Below are 20,828 nucleotides of genomic sequence, written 5' to 3' on the forward strand. Positions count from 1 at the left end.
AACTTCTTTTCCCCCCTAAGTTTGGTTCAAAAACGTATGTGGTGGCAAAATCTAACCTAAATCCACACGAAGTCATGTAAAGTCTCTATTTACCCCTATTCAGTCTGAACTGTCATACCTCCTGCTGCAGAATTATTATCGTGCTTGATAATGGCATTGCCCCAGTGTTTCCAATGGGACTCATAGTATATATATTACAAGCACTATACCAAAAAATATGAACATTCCTAATTCCAAAACAAGCCTGGTCCCAAGAGTTTCAAAGAAGGAATTGTGGATCTCCACAAAATTAACCATAGCAGATAGTAGACCAAGATTTTGTCATTCCTCTACCAAGTTCACGATTTTCCATATCTACATCTCATCCTGTATTTTTCTATGCTCTACAACTTGTCTTTAGATTAAGTCTCCTTTTTCTCTTTAAATAAAACCAATTTTCCAATAAATTCCTGGCCTTACTGTAAATGGGAATTGTGCAAGATATTTAATAAAACATCTGCAAATAAATGACATATTTAATTTTAAAACATAGAACCAAATGAAATATTACCCCAAATGGTCTGGTGCCAGGGTATAATGATAAAATAATAAAAACAAAACAATGAAACTGCATTCTGACTAAACACAGTTGCCTGTGAGAGCTGAGCATTTACAGTGCCTGCTCTTTCTCATAAAGGGACATTCTGCAGGATTCAGCAATGTTAAAGATGCAGTGGCAACAAACCCACTTTCTCCTTGAATGAGCAGGAAGGTCAAAAGAAAAGTGAAAAAGAAATATCTCCCTTACAATGTGATTCGATGTCATCTAATATTAGGTTAAGATACCATCTCCAAGTTTGATGGAGCCCAGAAGAATTTACCTTACCCTTTGGAAAACTTGCCTGGATAGTGTCATCATCCTGTCCATTAGGTAAGGATGCACTAAGTCTTGCGGGGGCTTGAGGGAAGAGGGCGCATGACAATATAACAGTAAGAAGGGGAAACCTGTCTCCTCTCTAGATCTGTCGCCCACAACCTGCCATGTAGATTTGCTGGGTTACTCATTGCAACTATTTATAAAATTGTCACAGAAGTCCTTTGCATTATAACTGTCTGGGGCAGCCATGGCTCATGCTTGTCAAAGGACACCAACAGATAATAGGATCTAGAAGTGAACAGACACTGACAAATCAGAAGATGACAGGCTTATAAGACCTCTACTCTTTTATTAACTGCAACATAATCACTGCAAATAATGGGCTTCAGACCAGCAGAATAAGATTTATTGTGAAAAAAGTATTTAAAGGTACTTTCAAATAAACATCAGCTACCTATATTAAAGTGGCTCATTGCTGCACTATTTCAGCCCATTACAAAGAAAAAGCTACAATGGTTTTGTTTTCTTAAGAAATCTGATCTTTGTAAGATTTTCAAGATATATGATTTTATTACTTCCATATGTAACCACTTTAGTAGCAAATTAAGTGAAAAATTATTGCCAAAAAAAAAAGTCCTTCAGGTTCTTTTTCAGTGAGCCTATAGATGTAATTTGCAGTAAGAATCAGCTCTCTGTCTTGAATTAATGCTATTTTTTTTTTTTACTGTGGTGAGGAACACACGATACAATATATAGATGATGTAATACTGAATCATGCACCTGAAATCTATATAATTCTATTAACCAATGTCACTCCAAAAAGTTCAATAAGAATAAAAAAATGAGTGAATGATACTTTGTAAACAGTTAACCCAATTCCCATCCACACAGCTGCAAATTTTAAATGGTAAAGAGCAATGCATTGCAGTAGTTAAGAGCATGGGCCCTGGCCTGCCCAGATCCAAGGCCCCACTCAATCATCTATTAGCTGTGTGACCTCGGACAAATTACTTAACCTTTCTGTACATCCATTTCCTATTGGTAAAATAGGAATGATAATGTGTCTATTTATTAGCATTGTCATAAGGATCAAATGATTTATACTTTACATGATTAGAACATAATCTGACACAAAGGAAGCTCTAGGAAAATGCTTGACATTACCATATAAGAAAATAAGGTTGTATAGTTTTAATACTTTATGTAATTTTAATGCTTTAAAAAATGGTTTCAACCATGGTTATAACTTTACATGTTTAGAACCAACCCAAGGCAATTGGAATTCATAGAATATTCCATTTGCTACACAAAGAGCTAAAAAAAAATGTTGTAACTCTTTCATTTCTGGCTTAGCTCGTGTTAAGAAAAGCCCATCCTGAACATGGTAACTGATAAACAAAGTCAAACTACCCAGTTAGAGTTACCTGCAACGACTCACAGGTGAGATCTCATGAAACAGGAGAGAGTCCGACAGCAGGACAAACAAAATATAAAGTCAAACCATCAGAGACAGCATTTCTCAAGAATAAAGGGAGGATTTCAGAAACTGCCGTGTTCTAACATGACGAAGTGGACTTGGGCCAGGTTCTCGCTGCAGAGTGCCTAGAGGGTAAACAGTAACTCTGAGGGGATCCCCAGCTCGCCCCTCTCCCACTATTCTCAGGGCTTTGTAATGTGATCTGTGAAACTGTACCAGGACTCCCTGCAACAGCATTTTCATCAGCACTCGCTTGCTGTACAGAGGCTCCAGCTAGGAGACAACTGAACGTAGGTATATTTCACCCACAGAAGGGTAACTGGTACTAGTAAGCGGGGAGAAAGAGAGGCAGCTCCAGATGCCTCCCTTTTCTCTGACATTTACAACTACCCCAAATCTGGCAGGAAACAGTTAAGGGCACAGACCAGCCTAGGGCCTCTGCCACCTGATTTATAATGAAATCCAACTCTCCCTTAAGAAGCTAAGAGCCTTGTAGCTAAAGGAAAATGTGGCCTACTTGCGTGGTTATGTAAGAGACCCACACCCAGACATAAACAAACCCGGCTAAGGCAGCTTCTGCAATCCTGCTGCTGGCCTGGTTTGGCCCACTCTGGGTGCCAAGCTCTTGCCTGCGAAACTCAAGAGAGGGCCTCTCGGTCCAGATATCTCTTAACAATGGCTGGACAGTTGGTTTCATTCATTCATTCATTCATTCATTCATTCATTCTTTCTTTCTTTCAGTTTTGCTTTAAACCTAGAAGTTTATGAACACAGCAGGATTTAGTCTTACCCACCACAAAATAGGTAAGACTTTTTATTTTATTTTTTTGCCTAGGTCTTTATTATTATTTTATTTATTTCTTAATTTTTTTCAGTTGCAATTTACATTCAATATTATTGTGTATTAGTTTCAGGTGTACAGCATAGTGGTTAGATAATCATATACTTTACAAAGTATTCCCCCTGATATTGCCAGTACCCACCTGATACCACACATAGTTTTTACAATATTATTGACTATATTCCCTGTGCTGTACTTTACATCTGCATGACTATTTTGTAACTACCAATCTGTACTTCTTAATCCCTTCACCTTTTTCACCCAGTCCCCCAACTCCCTTCCCCTCTGGCACCATCAGTCTATTCTCTGTATCATTGAGTCTGTTTCTGTTTTCTTTGTTCATTTATATTGTTCTTTGCATTCTACCTGTAAGTGAAATCTTATGGTATTTGTGAGTAAGACTTATTTTAGAGTTCGGTTCCCGGCACTGTACAGAATGCAGTGGTCGGGTCTCGCCTGGTGTGACCTATAGCAGCATTTGATACACTTGATTGCTCCCTTTCCCCTTTGCCTCTGGGACACCACTCTCTGTCTTCTTGGCCTTTCCTTCTCAGTCTCCTTCATCTTCTAGATTTGGGCAGGTAGCAGCGCTCTAGGACCAATCCTTTTTCTCTTTCTCTCTCCACTCATTCCGTGGCTCATCTAACAACATGGCATCAGACACCATTACAGAATGACTCTTCATCTCCAACCCAGACCTCTCCCCTGAATTATAACTATCTCCTCAAAATCTCCACAGCCACATCAAGCATGAGAGAGGCAAAACAGAACTCTTGATTTTCCCTCCTACACTGACTTACTCCTCCCAGTAAATGCCAGTTCTATCCTTCCTTAGAGTTGTCTTGACTGATCTTTCACAATCAAATAGATCCAGAATCTGACCTTTTCTGATCATCTCCACTGACACCCAAGGCATGCTACCACCATCTCTTGCCTAGACTATTGCAAGACTACTCTCTCCTAATGGTCTCCCTGCTTCTACTCTTCTGCCCTCCATCGCCTATTCACCACAATGTAGACAAGGCAATTCTGTTACAAAGGAAATCAAATCATAGCATGCCTCTAAAAGTCTCCAGTGGCTTCCCATCTCATTCAGAGTGAAGGCCAAATTTTACCACAACCTACAGCAACTTACTCAAATGGTTCTGGGACCTAATTCCTGTGTAGGGATGGGGAGTGGGGAGGGGGATCCCACACATCTAAGCAATTGTTGGACACCAGATAGGTGTTGCCAATTACAAGTCTAGGTTCTTACTTGTGCTTCTGAATGGCTACAGATTGGAGGTTCCCATAACCCCCTCTTGGACTTCAAGATGCCAATCACAGTCCAGGTTGCTATCTGTACTTCTGACCAACTATATAAATCAGAGGTTCCCACAACCCCCTCCTTGGGTTCAATTAACTTGCTAGAGCAGCTCACAGACCTCAGAGAAACAGTTTATTATGAAAAGATATACTAGTATGTAACTCAGGAACTGCTAGGCGGAAGAGACGAATAGGGCAAAATATGTGGGAAGGGACACATAGTTTCTGTGCTCTGAGCACACCAAACTCCCAGTACCTCCATGTGTTCATCAACCAGAAGCTCCCTGAATCCTATCAGCTTGGTTTTTTAATGGAGGTTTTATGACATAGGCATGATTGGTTAAAATTTTGCCCCCTGGAGACTGAACTCAATCTTCAGCCCTTATCCCTTCTCTGGGGGGTTGGAGAGTGGGACAAAAAGTTCCAATCCTCTAAACCTAAGGTTGGTTTTCCTGGCAACTAACCCCCATCCTTAGGTACAAAAGTCACCTCATTAACATAACAAAAAACATCTTTATCACACTCATCTCTTAAGACATTTCAAGGGTTTTAGAAGCTCTGTGCCAGAAATGGGGACAAAGACAAAATATGTATTTCTCATTATAAATTACAATATCACACTAAACACACCTCATCCAACCTCTCTGAAGCTGCAGATTACTCTAGCCATTCTGGCCTTGCTGTTCTATGTCTCAGGCCATTTGTACTTGCTGTTCTCACTACGAGGATTGCTCTTCTTCTTTATATCCCGATGTCTTCCATCTTCACTTTCTTTAGCTCTCTACTCAAATGTCATCTTATCAAAGAGTCTCTGCCTGACCACTATATATATATATATATATATATATATATATATATATATATATATTTTATATTATATGTAATATATATATATATATATAATATGTAATGTAATATATATATATAATATATATATAATAGCACCCCCTAAGCCCTGCTTTGTTTTCCCTTATAACATATATCATCACCTTGTATATTGTATCTACCGTATATTATTTGTTCCCTTTCATTAGAAGGTAAGCTCCATGAGAACAGTGACTTAGAATGCTTCGTTCACTGTATCCCTAATGCCTAGAGCCATGTCACGTAGTAGATACTCAACATATATTTTCTGAAGGAGTGAATTCTTTCTCATTAAAAAAAGAATCTCCTTGTGCCAGGTACAATTACCTCTGGTCTGGTAAAATTTCCTCAAATTCTGGGGGTAGTCTTGTGGATTGCCCAGCGATTCTTGTTTTACCCCAAGATGTGATAGTGTCAGTTTCTTATTTCTTTCATCCATTCATCCATTCATTCTCTTTATCAACATGTACTGAGTATCTACGGACTGCCAGGTCCCTCAGCCTCCATCTATGACTCTTTAAAATCTCCTCAAAGCACAGTCATTATGGACTATTCCCCGGAGATCCCCTCAGAAGTTCCTAAACAGCCATGAGGCTGTCTTCTTCACCAGAGTCCTTCCTGCCTGTCCTGCCTGCCTGTTACCTCTATGTTTTGTCCTGCATCTTCTACTTTGCCCCTCCTGGTAGGACAAGTAACTTTTTAGTTGAAGTCCAAGCTAGAAACACATTCTGCCATTTTGCGGAACACCACAGATGCTGAGCACTTCCTATGGGGCACCATCACAATGCCTTCTGGTAGCAGCCCAAGAATGTACTCTAATCTCTTTAAAATATCAGTTAGGCTACTCTTTTACTAAAGAAATAATAGGATGATCAGGTAGGTTTGCAAAGTAAAGGTACTGGGAAGATGATCTGGAGAGAGGGAGAGAGAGAGAGAGAGAGAGAGAGAGAGAGAGAGAGAGAGAGAGAGAGAGAGAGAGAGAGAGAGATTAAAAGGAGAGGATAGAAACAAAACATTAAGTACTCCAAGAGTAAGCATCTATTGAACACCTGCTCCATGCTGGGTAATTATACTGGATAATATTACTCTTACAGCTCAGATTAATCCAGCACTCATTATGATCCAGATACTGCCTGATTTACATACACTAACTCATTTGATCTCCAAAACAACCCTGTGTAGCTATACTATTTACTATTTCCGTTTTGTGGAACTGTGGTGCTATTTAAGTAACTTCGCAAGTCACACAACTAGTAACTGGCAGCTCCAGGTACACACTCTGCTAGGAAGTTCAAAGTATTTTATTTAATAATTGGGGTTACTAAGTATCCTATTTTAAGCCAAAGAAAATGGTATGTGAGCAATGTCTGGTATTTTCCCATTGGGAAGTTTCATTAATGTGTTACAGTTTGACTTGTGCCCAAGTATGTTTGTTCACTTCCTGGGCCTGTTAACCACCGCCAGAGATTTCCTGCCGGAATATGACAGTGTGAATCTTGCTGAGAAAAATTCATAGAATGGTAAATGTGTGATTTCATTTTATTTAACCACACAATATACAAAGCAATCAAGAGAAAGGCCTGGAAAGTTAAACCAAGATGTTAACTGCTATCACTAGATGATGGATTACAGGTGGTTTTTACTTTCAACTCTTCACTCTCTGTAATTTCTAGATTTCCAACAATAACTATTTTTACATCTAAAATAAGAGGAAAAAAAACAAGTCATGTGTTTAAAATGTGTCTCCTATGTAAAAGAACAGCTGCAGCATTTTCACGAAAACAGGTTATCAGTAAATCCACCATATCAGATAAGATATATGTAAATGTATTCGCTGGAAATGTGTTATCCAAGAGTACATAGTATTATTTTTACCCATTTGCCAACCCTACTCCTCATAACCACATCGTGTATTATCACGTTCATTTTGTAGACAGGAAAGCTGAGGCACAAGCAGAGTGATTAACCTGCCCACGCCATTAGGTGATAGAACCAGAATGCAAACAGCACTAACAGACAGCCTCTCTCGCAACAGCACACCCTCTCTAAATCCCCCAAGTCAAAGGAAACTGCCGTATTCTGCAGTTCACAGGTTGTCCTCTTTATCAATGGTGTGAGTGTGCCCCAGAAGAAAGAAAAAACCCCACCCTGACAGGTGAGAGGAAACATTTTCAGAAATAAACTGCCATTTATCCCTTGCCTATTCTTCTGGAAGATTCTCTTAGGATTTTCCTGATATTAGTCATGGCCTGGAAAATCTCTAGGCCTCCCTATTCTGAGTTAGAGTTGAGGTTACAGAGCGGATCCTTCCAAATTTCAAAACTATCCTCAGCCCAGGAATTTCCTGTGGGTCACATATAAGCTAACGTTACTCTGAAGATTTTAGTCCGCACCGCAATGAATCTGGGAGAACCCAGGGAACCTTTGTCTACCAAGCTAGATAAGTCTCTAACATTAATCCAATGTGCAATTCAGCCTCAGACCTTACCTCACCCTCCTGGGATCCTGTAAAAGGAAGAGTGAGCTCTGGGATGAGGTCCGGCTGGCCTGGTAACAGCAGTCACAGCGGAGGACATAGTGAAGGGACCCCAAAGTGCTGGGATGACAGCTTCCTCCAGCCCTCTCGCTTGGAACAGCAGTTTAAACCCATTCTACATAGCAAGTTACCACTTGGCACTCTAAAGTCAGATCCTAAAGGAAGTCCTATCCTGCTGTTTCCAAAGACCTAATCATCAAAATTATTGAAAAAGAAATCAAGCCTCTCCCCTTATAATGCATGGAGAAGAAAAAGAGGTGGGCAGTGGGAAGAAAGGAAGGGAGGAAGAAAATACATCCTCAAAGAATAATGGTTTTCTCCCAAATCCTTCCAAATTCTCCTTTCTAATTATAGTAGCACAAAGTAGCCTTCAAGAGGACATATGTTTATATGTGGAAGAGAAGGATCTTAAATAAGTAAATAACAACCTTTGCCTGCCCTTGCTTCCCCCCAAACTATCAAGATGTTCAGTCATGTGTGGTGTGTAGACTTTGGTGTGATTACGTTTAATCAGCAATTCCTTTCCTGCTAGATGCAGTTCTCTAAGGCCAAAAGCAAATTAATCTACAGAAAGGGAAAATGAGGAAATTGAGGGTAAGAAAACTAACCCATTATACAAACATCAGGACAGAAGTGAAGGACCCCAAATAAAGTGGCAGGACTTTAACAAGACCACTTCAGGTGACACCAGACAAAAAAAAAAAAAAACTACATGTCATCATTACAAGAAATCCTACAAATAATTCAAATTCTGCATAATCTTATGAAAAGACTTAGGCACATAAATATGATTTTGTCCACTGAAAAATCGGAAGCCCTCCAATTCTCCAGCACCTATCTCTAGAAACAATTCCCCTTAATATCCTAAACAGAACTGAGTTCTACTACAGACAAGAAATCATGCTAGCAAAATAAAGAACTCTCCATTGAAATGTAAGTTCTCTCACTCGTTTTCTTTTTAATTTAGTTATAAATGACAGAGCATATTAGTTGCAGGTATACTGTACAACATAATGATTTAATATTTGTATATATTGCAAAATGATCACAATAAGTCTAGCTAACATCTATCACTATACATAGTTACATTTTTTTCCGGTGTGGAGAACTTTTAAGATCTATTCTCTTAGCAACTTTCAAATAACTGTCACTTATTTTTTGTGTCCTCAACAAAAACATTTTGAATGAATGAATGAATAATTTCATTATTTCATTCTAATAATGAAAGCCAAGGAAAGCGGGCATTCCTCCAAATTGTTCTGGGTTTCTCCTGGTTGGAAACTACTTGGTCCCTAAATCTTGTTCCACCCTCCTGAGCAACTCTGGCCACCTCAAAGTAGGTTAGTATGAATGAGAGCTGGATAAGAGACTCATTACAATTCATAACCAGACTTTTCCACTGGTAGGGATAATGAGATCAAAGGAATAAGACAGACAGCTCCCTGCCTGTGGGGAACAGTAAGAGATAGGCCAGGGGCTACTCTGAGGGTGGGTGGGCTTTTCTCGCTTCCATTTGGGGCTCCTCCAAAGGAGAATGCCTTGCAGGCTGCCCCACACCAGCATGAGGACAACCACCGCCAAGCACACTTGGTAGCAGACCAAGGTCAGGCAGCAAGGCCAGCCAGGGCCAGCTTTCCTAGGCTGCTCCTAGCTGCTTACATGGTGGGATGGGTCCCTAAGACCCCTCAGGCCTCAGAGGAGCAAGAAGTGGCTGAGTCAGGTACTTGCAGCCTGCACAAGGCCCACCGTGGTGCCAAGGAAGGATCCTTGAGAAGATGTTTATAGGGAAGCACATGAGCCAATGGCCAGGGGCAGTGATTCTAAGATTTCTGTAGTGAAGAAAAACCATCAGGTTCTGACCAACACCAAGGAGAGGATACAGCTGCAGGACCTTGGTCACAGACGCCAGAAGACCCAGTAATAACGCAATCATGGCTGAGGGAACAGCCCAGGCCAGCAGATCTACAGCAGAGACCAGGAGGACCCAAAGAGCATCCGAAGACGTGTTGCCTCCTTCCCCCGCCAATTGCCCCCCCGCCCACCTTCCAGGAAGTCACATTCAATACCAGAGTGGCAAGGAAGTGGAGGAGGAAAAAGAAATCTGAGAAGCTGAATATTTTACTTAAAGAGACTGAGCAGTTACAGAAAATGACTATTTTCATTACTGCATAGGACCAAATTTTCTTAGACTAAAATATACCCTTTTCCCTTCATGCTGCCTAAAGGGTAGGATTTCATAAGAAAAATTAGATCCATTATAGACAAAATAAAGAAGTAAAGACAAAATAAGCAATATCTGAGTGTAGTGTGAGTAACTCTGTGTCACAATACACTTTCGATATTTACTGCCTGCTTCCTACGATCCAGGCACTAGAGGTGTGAAAACGGGCCAGCCAGTCTCCATCTTCAAGAAGTTCAGTGTCTTAGAGTGAGAGACATTAAATAATAGCTGCAATATAGTAATGAGGGGGCTATTACAAAATTATACACAAGCCAGCATGGCACAAAGGATACAATAATGAACTCTGAGGGAATTCAGGGAAGACTTCCAGACCATGGACTCTCAAACCATGTCTTAAAGGACAAATTGCAGATTTCTAGCTGGAAGAAATAGTCACCTGAACTTGCTAAAACAAAAATGAAACGGGGAGGGGAAAGGTTCACTGGAGGTGTGAGGGCAGTCCACAAAACGGAAGGAACTTAACATCCAAACCTTGAGAGGGAGGCACCTGGGCAGCAAGAGAGCCCCAGAGACTAGAACAAGGGCCTGGCATCTAGCAGGACCCTATCTCATGATGTCGTCTCTTTCCACGATTGCAGTATTTCCTCCTACTATACATTGGTTTCTCCCAGCTAATGGCTTCAACTCCAACCTCCCCCTGCCCCCAGCACTGCCACCCAAGAAGGAAGGTATCTCCCTCCAAATTCCAGTTGGAAGAATCCCAAGGAAGGACTCTGATTGACCAAGTTTGAGTCATGTGCTCACTCTGGACCAATAGCTATGGCCAGGCAGCACAGGTGCTATGATTGGCTCACCAGGGTGGGATGTGAGCCACTGCCTCCAGGAAAGCAGTCACATGAGAAAGTGACAGCAGCATGTGGACCCATGGCCAGAGCAGTGGAAGGACCACTCACTAAAGAATGTGAGTGCTGTGCAATGAAGAGAAGGAGGATGCTAGGCAGACAAAACTAACTGTCCAGACCAATGCAACAGTTGGCACCATTCTACATTTCTGTACCACCATGAATCCACAGTACATGAGCCCGGGCTATTTTCCATGGCTTTGATATACTCTATGCATGATCTCCCCTTCTGCTTGTAGGGACTACCTCCCTAGTCACCACAAGCTATTGAAATGACATCCCTTTCATGATGCTCTCAGGTTGAACTGGTCTCTTCACCCTGAACTTCAACAGTAATTTGTCCTGACTAATGGGACTTCCTGCCTAACTATACATGAACACACAACCATTGATCCTTCCCCAAAACCGGAGTGGTAGGGAGGAATCTCCCAAACATGAGGTATTAAATAGGAATAGTGCCTCCCTTTTTCCACTTACAGGGATTAATGTAGAAATATACCTTGCCTAAGAATTTGAACTAGCCCAAAATAAAGGGAAAAAAAAAACAGTTTCAAATATTTGGCAAAGTATTTGTTTAACTAAAGTGAGCCATGAGGAATACATACCTATGTGGTTTGGCAAAGGGCTTATAATGGGCCTCCTTCCCTCTGCCGACAAAGGTAGGCCGCCAGGCAGAGAGTGAAATTGAAACCTCTGTATGTGAGGTTGGACACTATCTTCATTGTGTACAATGCAATCTTAGCAGGTTATGTCACCTTTATGAAATGTTTCTCTTCCTTAATAAGGATTTCTGTAGTGACTTATTCCTCCTATGGTATTCAGGTATCTTTTGGGGAATTTCTGAATTGAATACACATAAATACATGAAAGCACATGAGTGTATTCAATGAAACTTCATGAAAGGAAAGAAGAGAGGGCAGGAAAGAGAAGAAAACAAATAAATTCACGGGATAAAAGTAACTCACCTTTAAAAATTATCATTAAACCTTCTGAAATGTCATCATACCTTTAATACCCACTATGTCGGGCATTATTTTTCGGACTATGTACCTGCCCTCCAAACACTCAATGAACTCATGAAATAGGCCAAAACAGTGACCTCATGATTTTCATCTCCTTTCCCAGCACATTAATCCTCTAACTCTCTCTCTTTGTCTGAGACAAAGCTGTGAACTTTTCAGGACAAACTGGAAGCACTCCCACCCCATCCTTTCCTCAACTTGTCCTCAGCCAGCCATCCAGTGCTGTCCATCTTTTCCCACCCAAACCAATGATTGTGTCAGTACTTAATACTTAGATGCTTGGGTGTATCGAGATGTAGAAACAGCACTCCCATTTTTCTCCTCCAGAGTTTCCACTGCCAACTCTAATCCCAGACAAAGATTCATAAGAGAAGGAAAATTAAGATAGTGAGACACAGTGGCACCTTTTGTATATAAGGTGGTAGCTACCCATTGAAGTCTACCCCTCCCCTCCTTACCTCTACTAAGAAGTGGTGAAACATAAAGGAAGAATAAAACTTCTGAATTCAAAGTCCTGGTTGTAGGCCTGGCTCTACCATTTATTAGCTCTAATCTTGGGCAACTCATTTCTCCACTCTGAGCCTCAGAGCCCCCCAATAATAAATGAAGATGACACCCACATCTAACATACAGGGCTCTTAAAAGATAACATGTGAATAACTCCTTATACATATGTCACTCATTCATTCGTTTTCTTCCATATTCTACCATGATTACTATTCCCTGCATTTCCTGGTATGGCTTTAGGTATAACTTTAAAACTCTCTAAGCCTGTTTCCTCACCTGTAAAGCAGAGATAATATCGATCTTATAGAGTTAATTTGAGAATCATATATCACATATGCACAGTAACTACCACAGCTTAGAAAACAGTGCTTACTTATTATGATGAACAAAGTACCACATAAATATTAGTTATTTTGCTATGACTACAAAAAATTTGGCACTGTCTAAGCTCTTCAAGGTGGTTAAGCTTTCTATAGGCAATCCTTTCTTTGGCAACCATAGACTGGTGCTGCACCAATAAAACTTTTTTTAAAAAGCACTCTCTCACACTGTGTGTCATTAAGAGGCATATGATATGAGCTGGTAGGAGACAATGAGAGAAGCTACACAAGGAGATGAAAGGCACAAAGTTCAACATTCCCCAGGTTCTGATGATTTATATTAAAAAACGCATCTTAAAAATTGAATGATAATTATGGGAAATTTGGGTAAGGTCTAATCCTGATATTTTTAAATATTCGCATAATATACATTACATTTCTTGGTTGAATCTCCTACTGAAAACAAAATCTCCAACAGAACAAAAATCCAGGCATTCCTGGAGTCCTTGAAGCAGAACAGTCGTGGATTCTGGCCCACTCCAGTCATTAACTACCAGACTCCCAGCACAGCCTGTTTCAGGGCTGCCCTGAAACGAGGAAGGGCAACTTGTGAGGACCCCAGGACTATAGTGGAGGCCGCTTGGTTTAACTGCTTTCACCGTCTGTTTACATCACTGGTCATGACCAAAAGCACTGCTTCTGCGGTATATCCTTTTTTTTTTCTCCTGAAGGCATAAGAATAAGTAAGTACTAGATGCTTTTCAGTTGATATATAAGTATTGGTGGGTTTCTGCTAATCTAGTTTTCCTTTTATTACCAAATCCTCTACATTTTCACATTCCTCTAAATAAGCCAGTTTTGTGTACATATATGTGTCTATCAAAGAACAGTGAAAATAAGAACAAAAAGGGTATTAAAAGGAAGATAATATAACAAGGAGGATCAGGGAGAGAAAGCATAATATAAAATGAGAGTATTTCTTACTGAACATGAGAGAAATTTGTTAATAAGGTAGAAATTTCAAGCCCACAAAACCTCCTTCGTGATTTCCCAGGTGACTGGAACCTACATTCTGAGAATGATGGTGATGATTAGAAGGAAAAAAAGAATGAGACAGAACTCAACTCACCTTAGCTTTAAAAGCTAAAATAAGTCGATCATCCTCTAAGAGACAAGAGACGATAACTCTTCACAAACCAATCACGGCACTGAAGGAAAAAATCAGCTTTCATGGTGTTTCTTCTGCCATATGGAGGTGGCATGTCTGGGTCCTGGGAGTTGAGGGACCCATTTCCAAAGCTAAGACCCCTGTAAACAAGGACGGTATCTGTCTGGTTCCCACGTTGCCCCACCCTCTATTCCGGTACCCGGCACTCTGGAGATGCCTGTGGAACATGTGAACATTTCCCCATCACTTCACTTATTTGGGCCCTATCACCCTTGTCTGTAAATTGTGGTGGCTGGACCAGGTCATCTCTGTGACCTATGGTTCTGGGAACCTGTCCAGTTAACATTATGGGATGACCAAACCCATCTTCACAACTAGGTCGTGACCACTGAATGAAGAAAGGAAGCATAGGACTCTGTTTGGCGAACCCCAACTCTCTGCTACCAACCTATTTGCACTTGTCTTTTGTTTATTAGCAGCAAACAGTTCATCATTCTCATATTCTGGGTACCTGCTTTCACTTGAATCGAGTTTAATTTACACATAGCTATGTTATGACTTTCTGTTGTAGCTCAAGTGGCTGGACTCCAACTTTGGATTTCAAAGGGGAGGGTGATTAATGCATTCCCTCCAACTTCACTGGACTCTCCAGGTTCTCCACTGGCATCCTAATTATTAACCCCATGTCTCTCCGGGTTGTTAGGCTACCCAGGCCCCCAAAACCATAGGCATCTAGTCAGCCAGCCAGGCAGTAGAAATGCAAAAATATATTAAGCAGATTATTCCCCCAAACTTAAGTGGGCTGGAATTAGCAAAAAGGGATAGCAGTCTTACAGAACTGGTACCTGCCCTCAAGATGTTCTCAATGAACCCAAACTAATAATGTCACTCTAAAGTATTAGCGACTTCATGCAGCTTCCTTCTCAGAAGTAATTTAAATGTTTTTTAAGGTTTCCTAATTTAGAAATAATTCCAAGCTTGCTGAAAGGATTCAAAGAGAACACCAATATATCACCTTTGCCCAGAGTTACCTATTGTTAACGTTTCACTCCATTTTCTACTTGTATTCAAACTTGCTTTTACATGCACACACTCATGCTCTCTCATAGGTATATGCCTCCCCCCACCCCGAACCATTTAATGGCAAGTTGCATACATCATAGTCCTTTACCCCTACAAAGAAGACATTAAATTTTAAAACAGAATAACAGGAAAATAGAACACGGTAGAGGTTAAGTTCCTCATGACAGAGTTTCAAGGATGGCAGCTGAGCAGCACGGGAAATTTGTTCGGGCTGAGACTTTCTACCCTCCTCCCTCAGATGTTCAAGCCATCTTATTCCTGTGGCTGGCCTTGATCCCAGCCAAAGAGCAAACAAACACACACACCCCTCTGTTTTAGAAGAAGGAAACAAGATCCTTGAAGAGAACCAGGTGTGTTAATAACTGCCAGCCTCCATTTTTCTCGGGGCAAAGTATGGGGTGGTGCGGTAGGGCATGCTGCTCCAGAGAATAAAGAAGTCTCACTTTCAGAGGCACCTCTTCTGCTTGTAACTCATGAAAATGTTCCTTTCTCCTTAAATTAAAAACAACCACACAAGCCCCTGCACCAGACAGGAGACGGGAAGGGGAAACTGACTACCTTTTTCTTCCGGTAAATCTCAGAAAGCAGCAATCGCCACCTGCTGAGCCCAGCGAGGACCATCAGCAGATTCTCTGGGCACCTTCGCTACCAAACACTAACTTTCCCCTTGGTTTCTAAGGCCTACACCACAAGAGTGGGTGCAGGTGAGGGAAAATGGGCGGTGTAAACCCACTCCATTGTTCATCACGCTGCAGATAAATGGCTCTTCTTCCTTTGGCAGTAAATGATTTTGCATACTTGCTAATTATTATTAAACTTTTTACTATATGACTGTATCCCCTGGAGATATGCAGGCTTTCTTGTTGAAATTACCTTCACAAAGTCCCTTCCTTAGAGCATCTATAAAGTCAATAAAATAGTATAAAAAAGAAAGAACAATTTTTAAAGTACAAAGTATTTTCTAAAAAATGAATACACACTTGAAAACCAAAACACATACGAAGCAGAAACTGGGTATCGAGTGCATGTGCGCTCTCTTCATACCCCACAATAGCCAGGCACGTTTAAACCAACAGGACTCTTTATTGTCAAGGTAACACTGATTAAGTGAACCCAAAATATTCACCTTGAACTAAACTCCCTTCACTTTTCTTTTTAAAAGGAGTTGCACATGCACCAAGGTAGAAAGGTAGACTTACAGTGAAAGGAACATAGGAAGGAGTAGGGTTATCTTGGGAGCCTATATGTAAAGTATTTACATAGTGAGAGTTTTATAACATGTATAAACACGTACTTCGTCAGAAAACAGCCTGGCAAAGGAACAAAGAAGAAGAAAAGTTAAGAATACGAAGATGCCTGGCTTGGCTCTGGGGAAAATAAAGGAGCCCGTGATCTACCTTGTCTGGACGCCCTCCGTCGAATCTTCATTTTGGGGAAGGCAGGCCACGAGTAGTTAAAAGGTGAGTCTGAGTCAGAATCCATCGTTTTGTGGTTTTGTGTCGGTGAGACCGACAGATCCAACAGATCCAGTTGAGACTCAGGAAGAACCCGGGAGTCCCAGCCAGGAGGCGAGTCTCCCATGTGATGTAAAAGGAAGGAACGGGGCTGAGTGAAAAGCTGGCGAACACGGGGAGGGAGAGGCAATAAATGTTTTGCTTCCTTCAGGCGTTCAGGCATGTAGACCGAGAAGGAGGCTGTAAATATTAAAGCCAAACTAGGGAAGTAAAAGGGAGAGAGAGAGAGGGAGCTGAGTCGCACTGGCACATCACAGTCCAGTTATTCAAAAGGTCATTGGGAGCCAATGAATCATTAACTCCCCTCTTCTGGTGGCTGGAAATGGAAATGAAGAAGAAAGGTAACTGGGAATTGAAAGAGCTGCTTGTGATTCAAGAAAAGCTCCCAAACGCAGGCGATTGTTTCGATCTGGAGCTAGAGTCTCATTTCTCGGAAAAGCCACCCTGTGCCGTGTTAGATAAAGGCTGAGATTTATGTGTGTGGACAGCCAGAAAGCGCCTTGCACACGCAAATGAAGGCCACCACACTTAGGGCAAGGATTTTTCCAGAGCAATCTATCTTTTCATACCACTGGCTGGTTTGGCAGCTTTTCAGTTCTAAGAGCCAAAACAGCTCTGATAATTCACTTAACATCCAGACTCCCCACCTTTTTAATCCTGAAGTGGTTGAGAGCTTTACATTTTATACAGAATTATACTCCTCTCATTAAATTCAGGCAAAGTCATCTACTACTATTTAGCACAATTGAGCTGTTTTTTTAAATTGTCACCAAGTTTGGCTGTGGATCATAAGGATTTGGGCGCCATCATAGCTCTGATCTAACCCTGCAGTGGGCCTCAATAGAGCTAGTGACTAATTTACCACAAACCAACAGTTCTTAGGCAGTCTCCCTGAACAACTCTCCCCTAATTAGCATTCAGTGGAAGCTCATTACCGCCTCCCCATAAAGTGTAACACTGCTCAAATTTACTTCCAGACTCCCTAGAAGCACATGGATGCACGTGCCACAAATAAGCTCAGGCATAGCAACCAAAACCTGTGGTTGGAAAATGTACCCCAAGTTTCATAGAGGAGTCTCTTTTAAGCATTTCTTTAAGTAGCAGTGATAGCAAGAAGTATTTTGTTTTGTTTTGTGAGGTCATCTGACACCCAAACAATATGAGGATCTGTTCCACCCTGCAGGTCTGGAACATGACAATATGTGTCTTAATTAACATTCATCTCTTCACATCAATTATTTCCCAAATGGTTGGCACTGTCATGCAATGCTGTGTAAGGAAATAGATGCATAACCTGCTCTGTGACAGCTAATCCTATCTGTTGGAAAGCGTTGGGTGAGGGGCACAGAGAGAAGTGGAGAAAGGAGAAAAGCCATTTAATTTCAAATTCAAATCAGAATTACATAAATCACTACTGTGTTCTTATATAACATATAACTAGGACAAAATACAACTAGAAGATAAATGTAAGCATTATAACTAAGTGAAAATAAACATTAGTACATTTCTATTATGTGCCTTTTTATTTGAATAACTGTGTATTCTTATTCATCAACTAGGTGCAACTGTAAGGATAAAATACTCTCAACCCTTACATTAGGTAAGAGTTTTAGTCCATATATATCTTTAATAAGAAAACAGATAAAATCTTGTGGATGGGTGCTTCCATTCATTCTGTTTTAGGGCTCAGAACAGTGCCAGAAACATTGTAGGCATGTGCTGAATAAATGAATGATTTACACTTATTAGTCTTAACTTGTGGGTGTGGAATCTTTATATAACAGCTGTATATTTTTATATCCTCTTTATTGTAAACATGTACATTGACAAAAAGCTACATGAACTCTTGTAAAGTGTTTAAGTATGTTTATATTTTATTCATTACAACAGTATCTCTATTTGAAAACAGACAGTACTTATGGGTGGTGAAAACCCATTTTTCTCTAGGGCTCCAGGCAATGCTTGGGGTGTACATAGGTCCATGCACCCTTGGGTTGCCTCAGAGATATCCACAGACCAAAGAAAGGGAATCTCCACCACCCAGTACAATCACCAAACTGAAATGAAAGTGCTGGACCAGGAGATACTATTGTCTTTCATTCTCATGCAAGATGAAGTTTTAGAGCCACCTTACTAGGATAAATCCCAGGTCAGCAAACTACTGGAGCAGGCTGTTCCTAGCTTGATCATCAGTACTAGATAAGAAATGCAGGACAATGCAGACAAAGAGAGATATGAAAGAACTCGGTAAAACATATTTCTATTAGTTGAGATTCTAGGTAGATAGATCCATCCTATATAATAAAGATGTAATATGCAAATGGTCATTACGCCGTGAAGTGTAACAACCGGATCATGGATCAGCAGGAGGGTGGGGCATCGAGCTACAAGCAGGCGGCAGAGAGCTACAGGAGGAGGCAGGGCAGCAAGTTATGGGGGAGGGGAGGGGGGGAGCTACAGGAAAGCAGGGCAGTGGGCAGAGAGCTACTGGAGGGCAGCAGGGAGCTACTGGCGCACGGATTCGTGCGCAAGGCTACTAGTATTAATATAATTTTCCCCAAAGCCCAGAGGGATCAATTGCATATCAATTGATTATTGATATGAAAATTATTTTTTGACAATAAAAATTCAAAAACCACCGAACCAATACATGTGAGAAGCCCGACAAAAAATTTTCTAATCTCATTTGCTTTATCAATATCTTTTATTTTTTTTTTGTTCTATAGGTTTTATTTTTTTAATCAATATCTTTTAAAGAATGAAATGATTTCCACTAACCAGCCATATACAGTTCAGTTAACATGTAAAAATACGGTGTTCATACAGCCCTTATTTTTCTTGCTCACCCTAAAACTTTCCCTGACTGTAGGTCATTTATCCCCATTTTCTATAGTAATAGACTATGTTTTTTCCATTGTGCCAATATTTAAATTATTTCAAGATGTTATTTACATCTCATTCATATTCAATCAGTTAATTTCTTTGCTTTCTCTGGCTGATTGCAATTGCAGTTGTCAGAATTCAGTGATATATCCCCAAGGCCACTTCTCACCAGAGAGCATACAACCATTACAATACAAGTGCGAATGATTTCATCAGCCTTACTGTGCCTCCTTCAATTCGAAAATCCTTTACTTAGAAAATGACCTCCATACGGTTACAATCATCCCGGACAGATGCTGCTGCCTTGAAGTTTCAGCATCGAAGGGAAACTTTCCTCGATTCCCCTCATCAGAGAACAGGTCACCTACCTTTCAACCTTGATAAAAGTAAATCCCCATAGAGGGGTATTTATATTTTGATTTGAATTATAGTATTTGTAAGTTTTCTTAGCCTTCAATGGGGCCTCGCATGCCTGGAGGGCAAGAACTGTGTCATAACTTATATTTTTAAGGAACCACAAGCCAAAGAGAAAAACCATGTTTTCTTGGAGCCATGCACATCTGGGCTCACTGGCTCTGTCACTTACTTGCTTAGTGGCCCCAATCAAGTCACTCGTACTTTCTGATCCACAGTTGTTTCACTCAAAACAAGACCATAACTTCTACACTTCAAAGATTTGTGAGGACCAAATGAGATAATAATAAAGAACTTAACATAAGTAAGTTTTCAATAACTTTTAGCATAAATATTAAATCTAAAGTTTCCCTTTCATGCTGGAGTCCTGGCGTGGGGAGCAGGGGCGGGCAATAAGGGGCCAATGGGAGAAAAAGGGGATGTATATAATACTTTCAACAATAAAGATTTAAGAAAAAAAAATAAAGTTGCCCTTTCATTATCTTTTTCTTCTACATTATAGACACTACCTCAGAAGTAATAGCTTGATTTTCAAAACTAAAACATGGCAATGTGCAAAGACATTCCAGAAAATCATACAAGGCAGAAAGAAGAGAATTTATTATTTTCCTGCTCCCTTGTTTGACCACCAGGGACCAGTGTTGAACACTGCTAGACACTATTCTTGAAAAAGTCATAAAAAGTACAGACCAGAGGATGCAAGACCCCTAACAAACCTATTCTGGATAACTTTAGCCAGTACTGTGACAATTACATGTAGCCTCCGGTTCTAGCAGTAGGTGAAGATCAGAGATGGTCAAAATCTTCCTCCAAAATCTCTTAAAAGGACACCAGGTCATCTAAGTTCAACCCAAGCAGTTTTTCATTGGAAAACAGCATTACTTTGGGTTGGCACCGGGTGAAATGGTTGGCTTGCATTGAGAAGCCATGTGATATAGAAAATGAGGATCTTTA

General features: G+C 40.6%; 1 protein-coding gene across 6 annotated transcripts in view; it reads right to left on the minus strand.

Moving 5' to 3' along the window:
* Window positions 1-20,828, minus strand: part of ARHGEF28 (Rho guanine nucleotide exchange factor 28) — a 297,368-nt gene that overhangs the window by 101,310 nt on the left and 175,230 nt on the right. The window contains exon 1 of one of the 6 annotated variants that reach the window (XM_080682723.1): window positions 16,461-16,607. The exons of 4 other annotated variants lie outside the window; for them this stretch is intronic. In XM_080682723.1, coding sequence (XP_080538849.1) covers window positions 16,461-16,545 — 85 coding nt within the window. In that variant the 5' untranslated portion in view covers window positions 16,546-16,607. Of the gene's footprint in view, window positions 1-16,460; window positions 16,608-20,828 lie in introns of those variants that run through there. One more of the 6 variants, XM_080682722.1, reaches the window with a different exon arrangement.

This window comes from Plecotus auritus (assembly GCF_963455305.1).
Source record: "Plecotus auritus genome assembly, chromosome: 7".
Lineage (NCBI taxonomy): Eukaryota > Metazoa > Chordata > Mammalia > Chiroptera > Vespertilionidae > Plecotus > Plecotus auritus.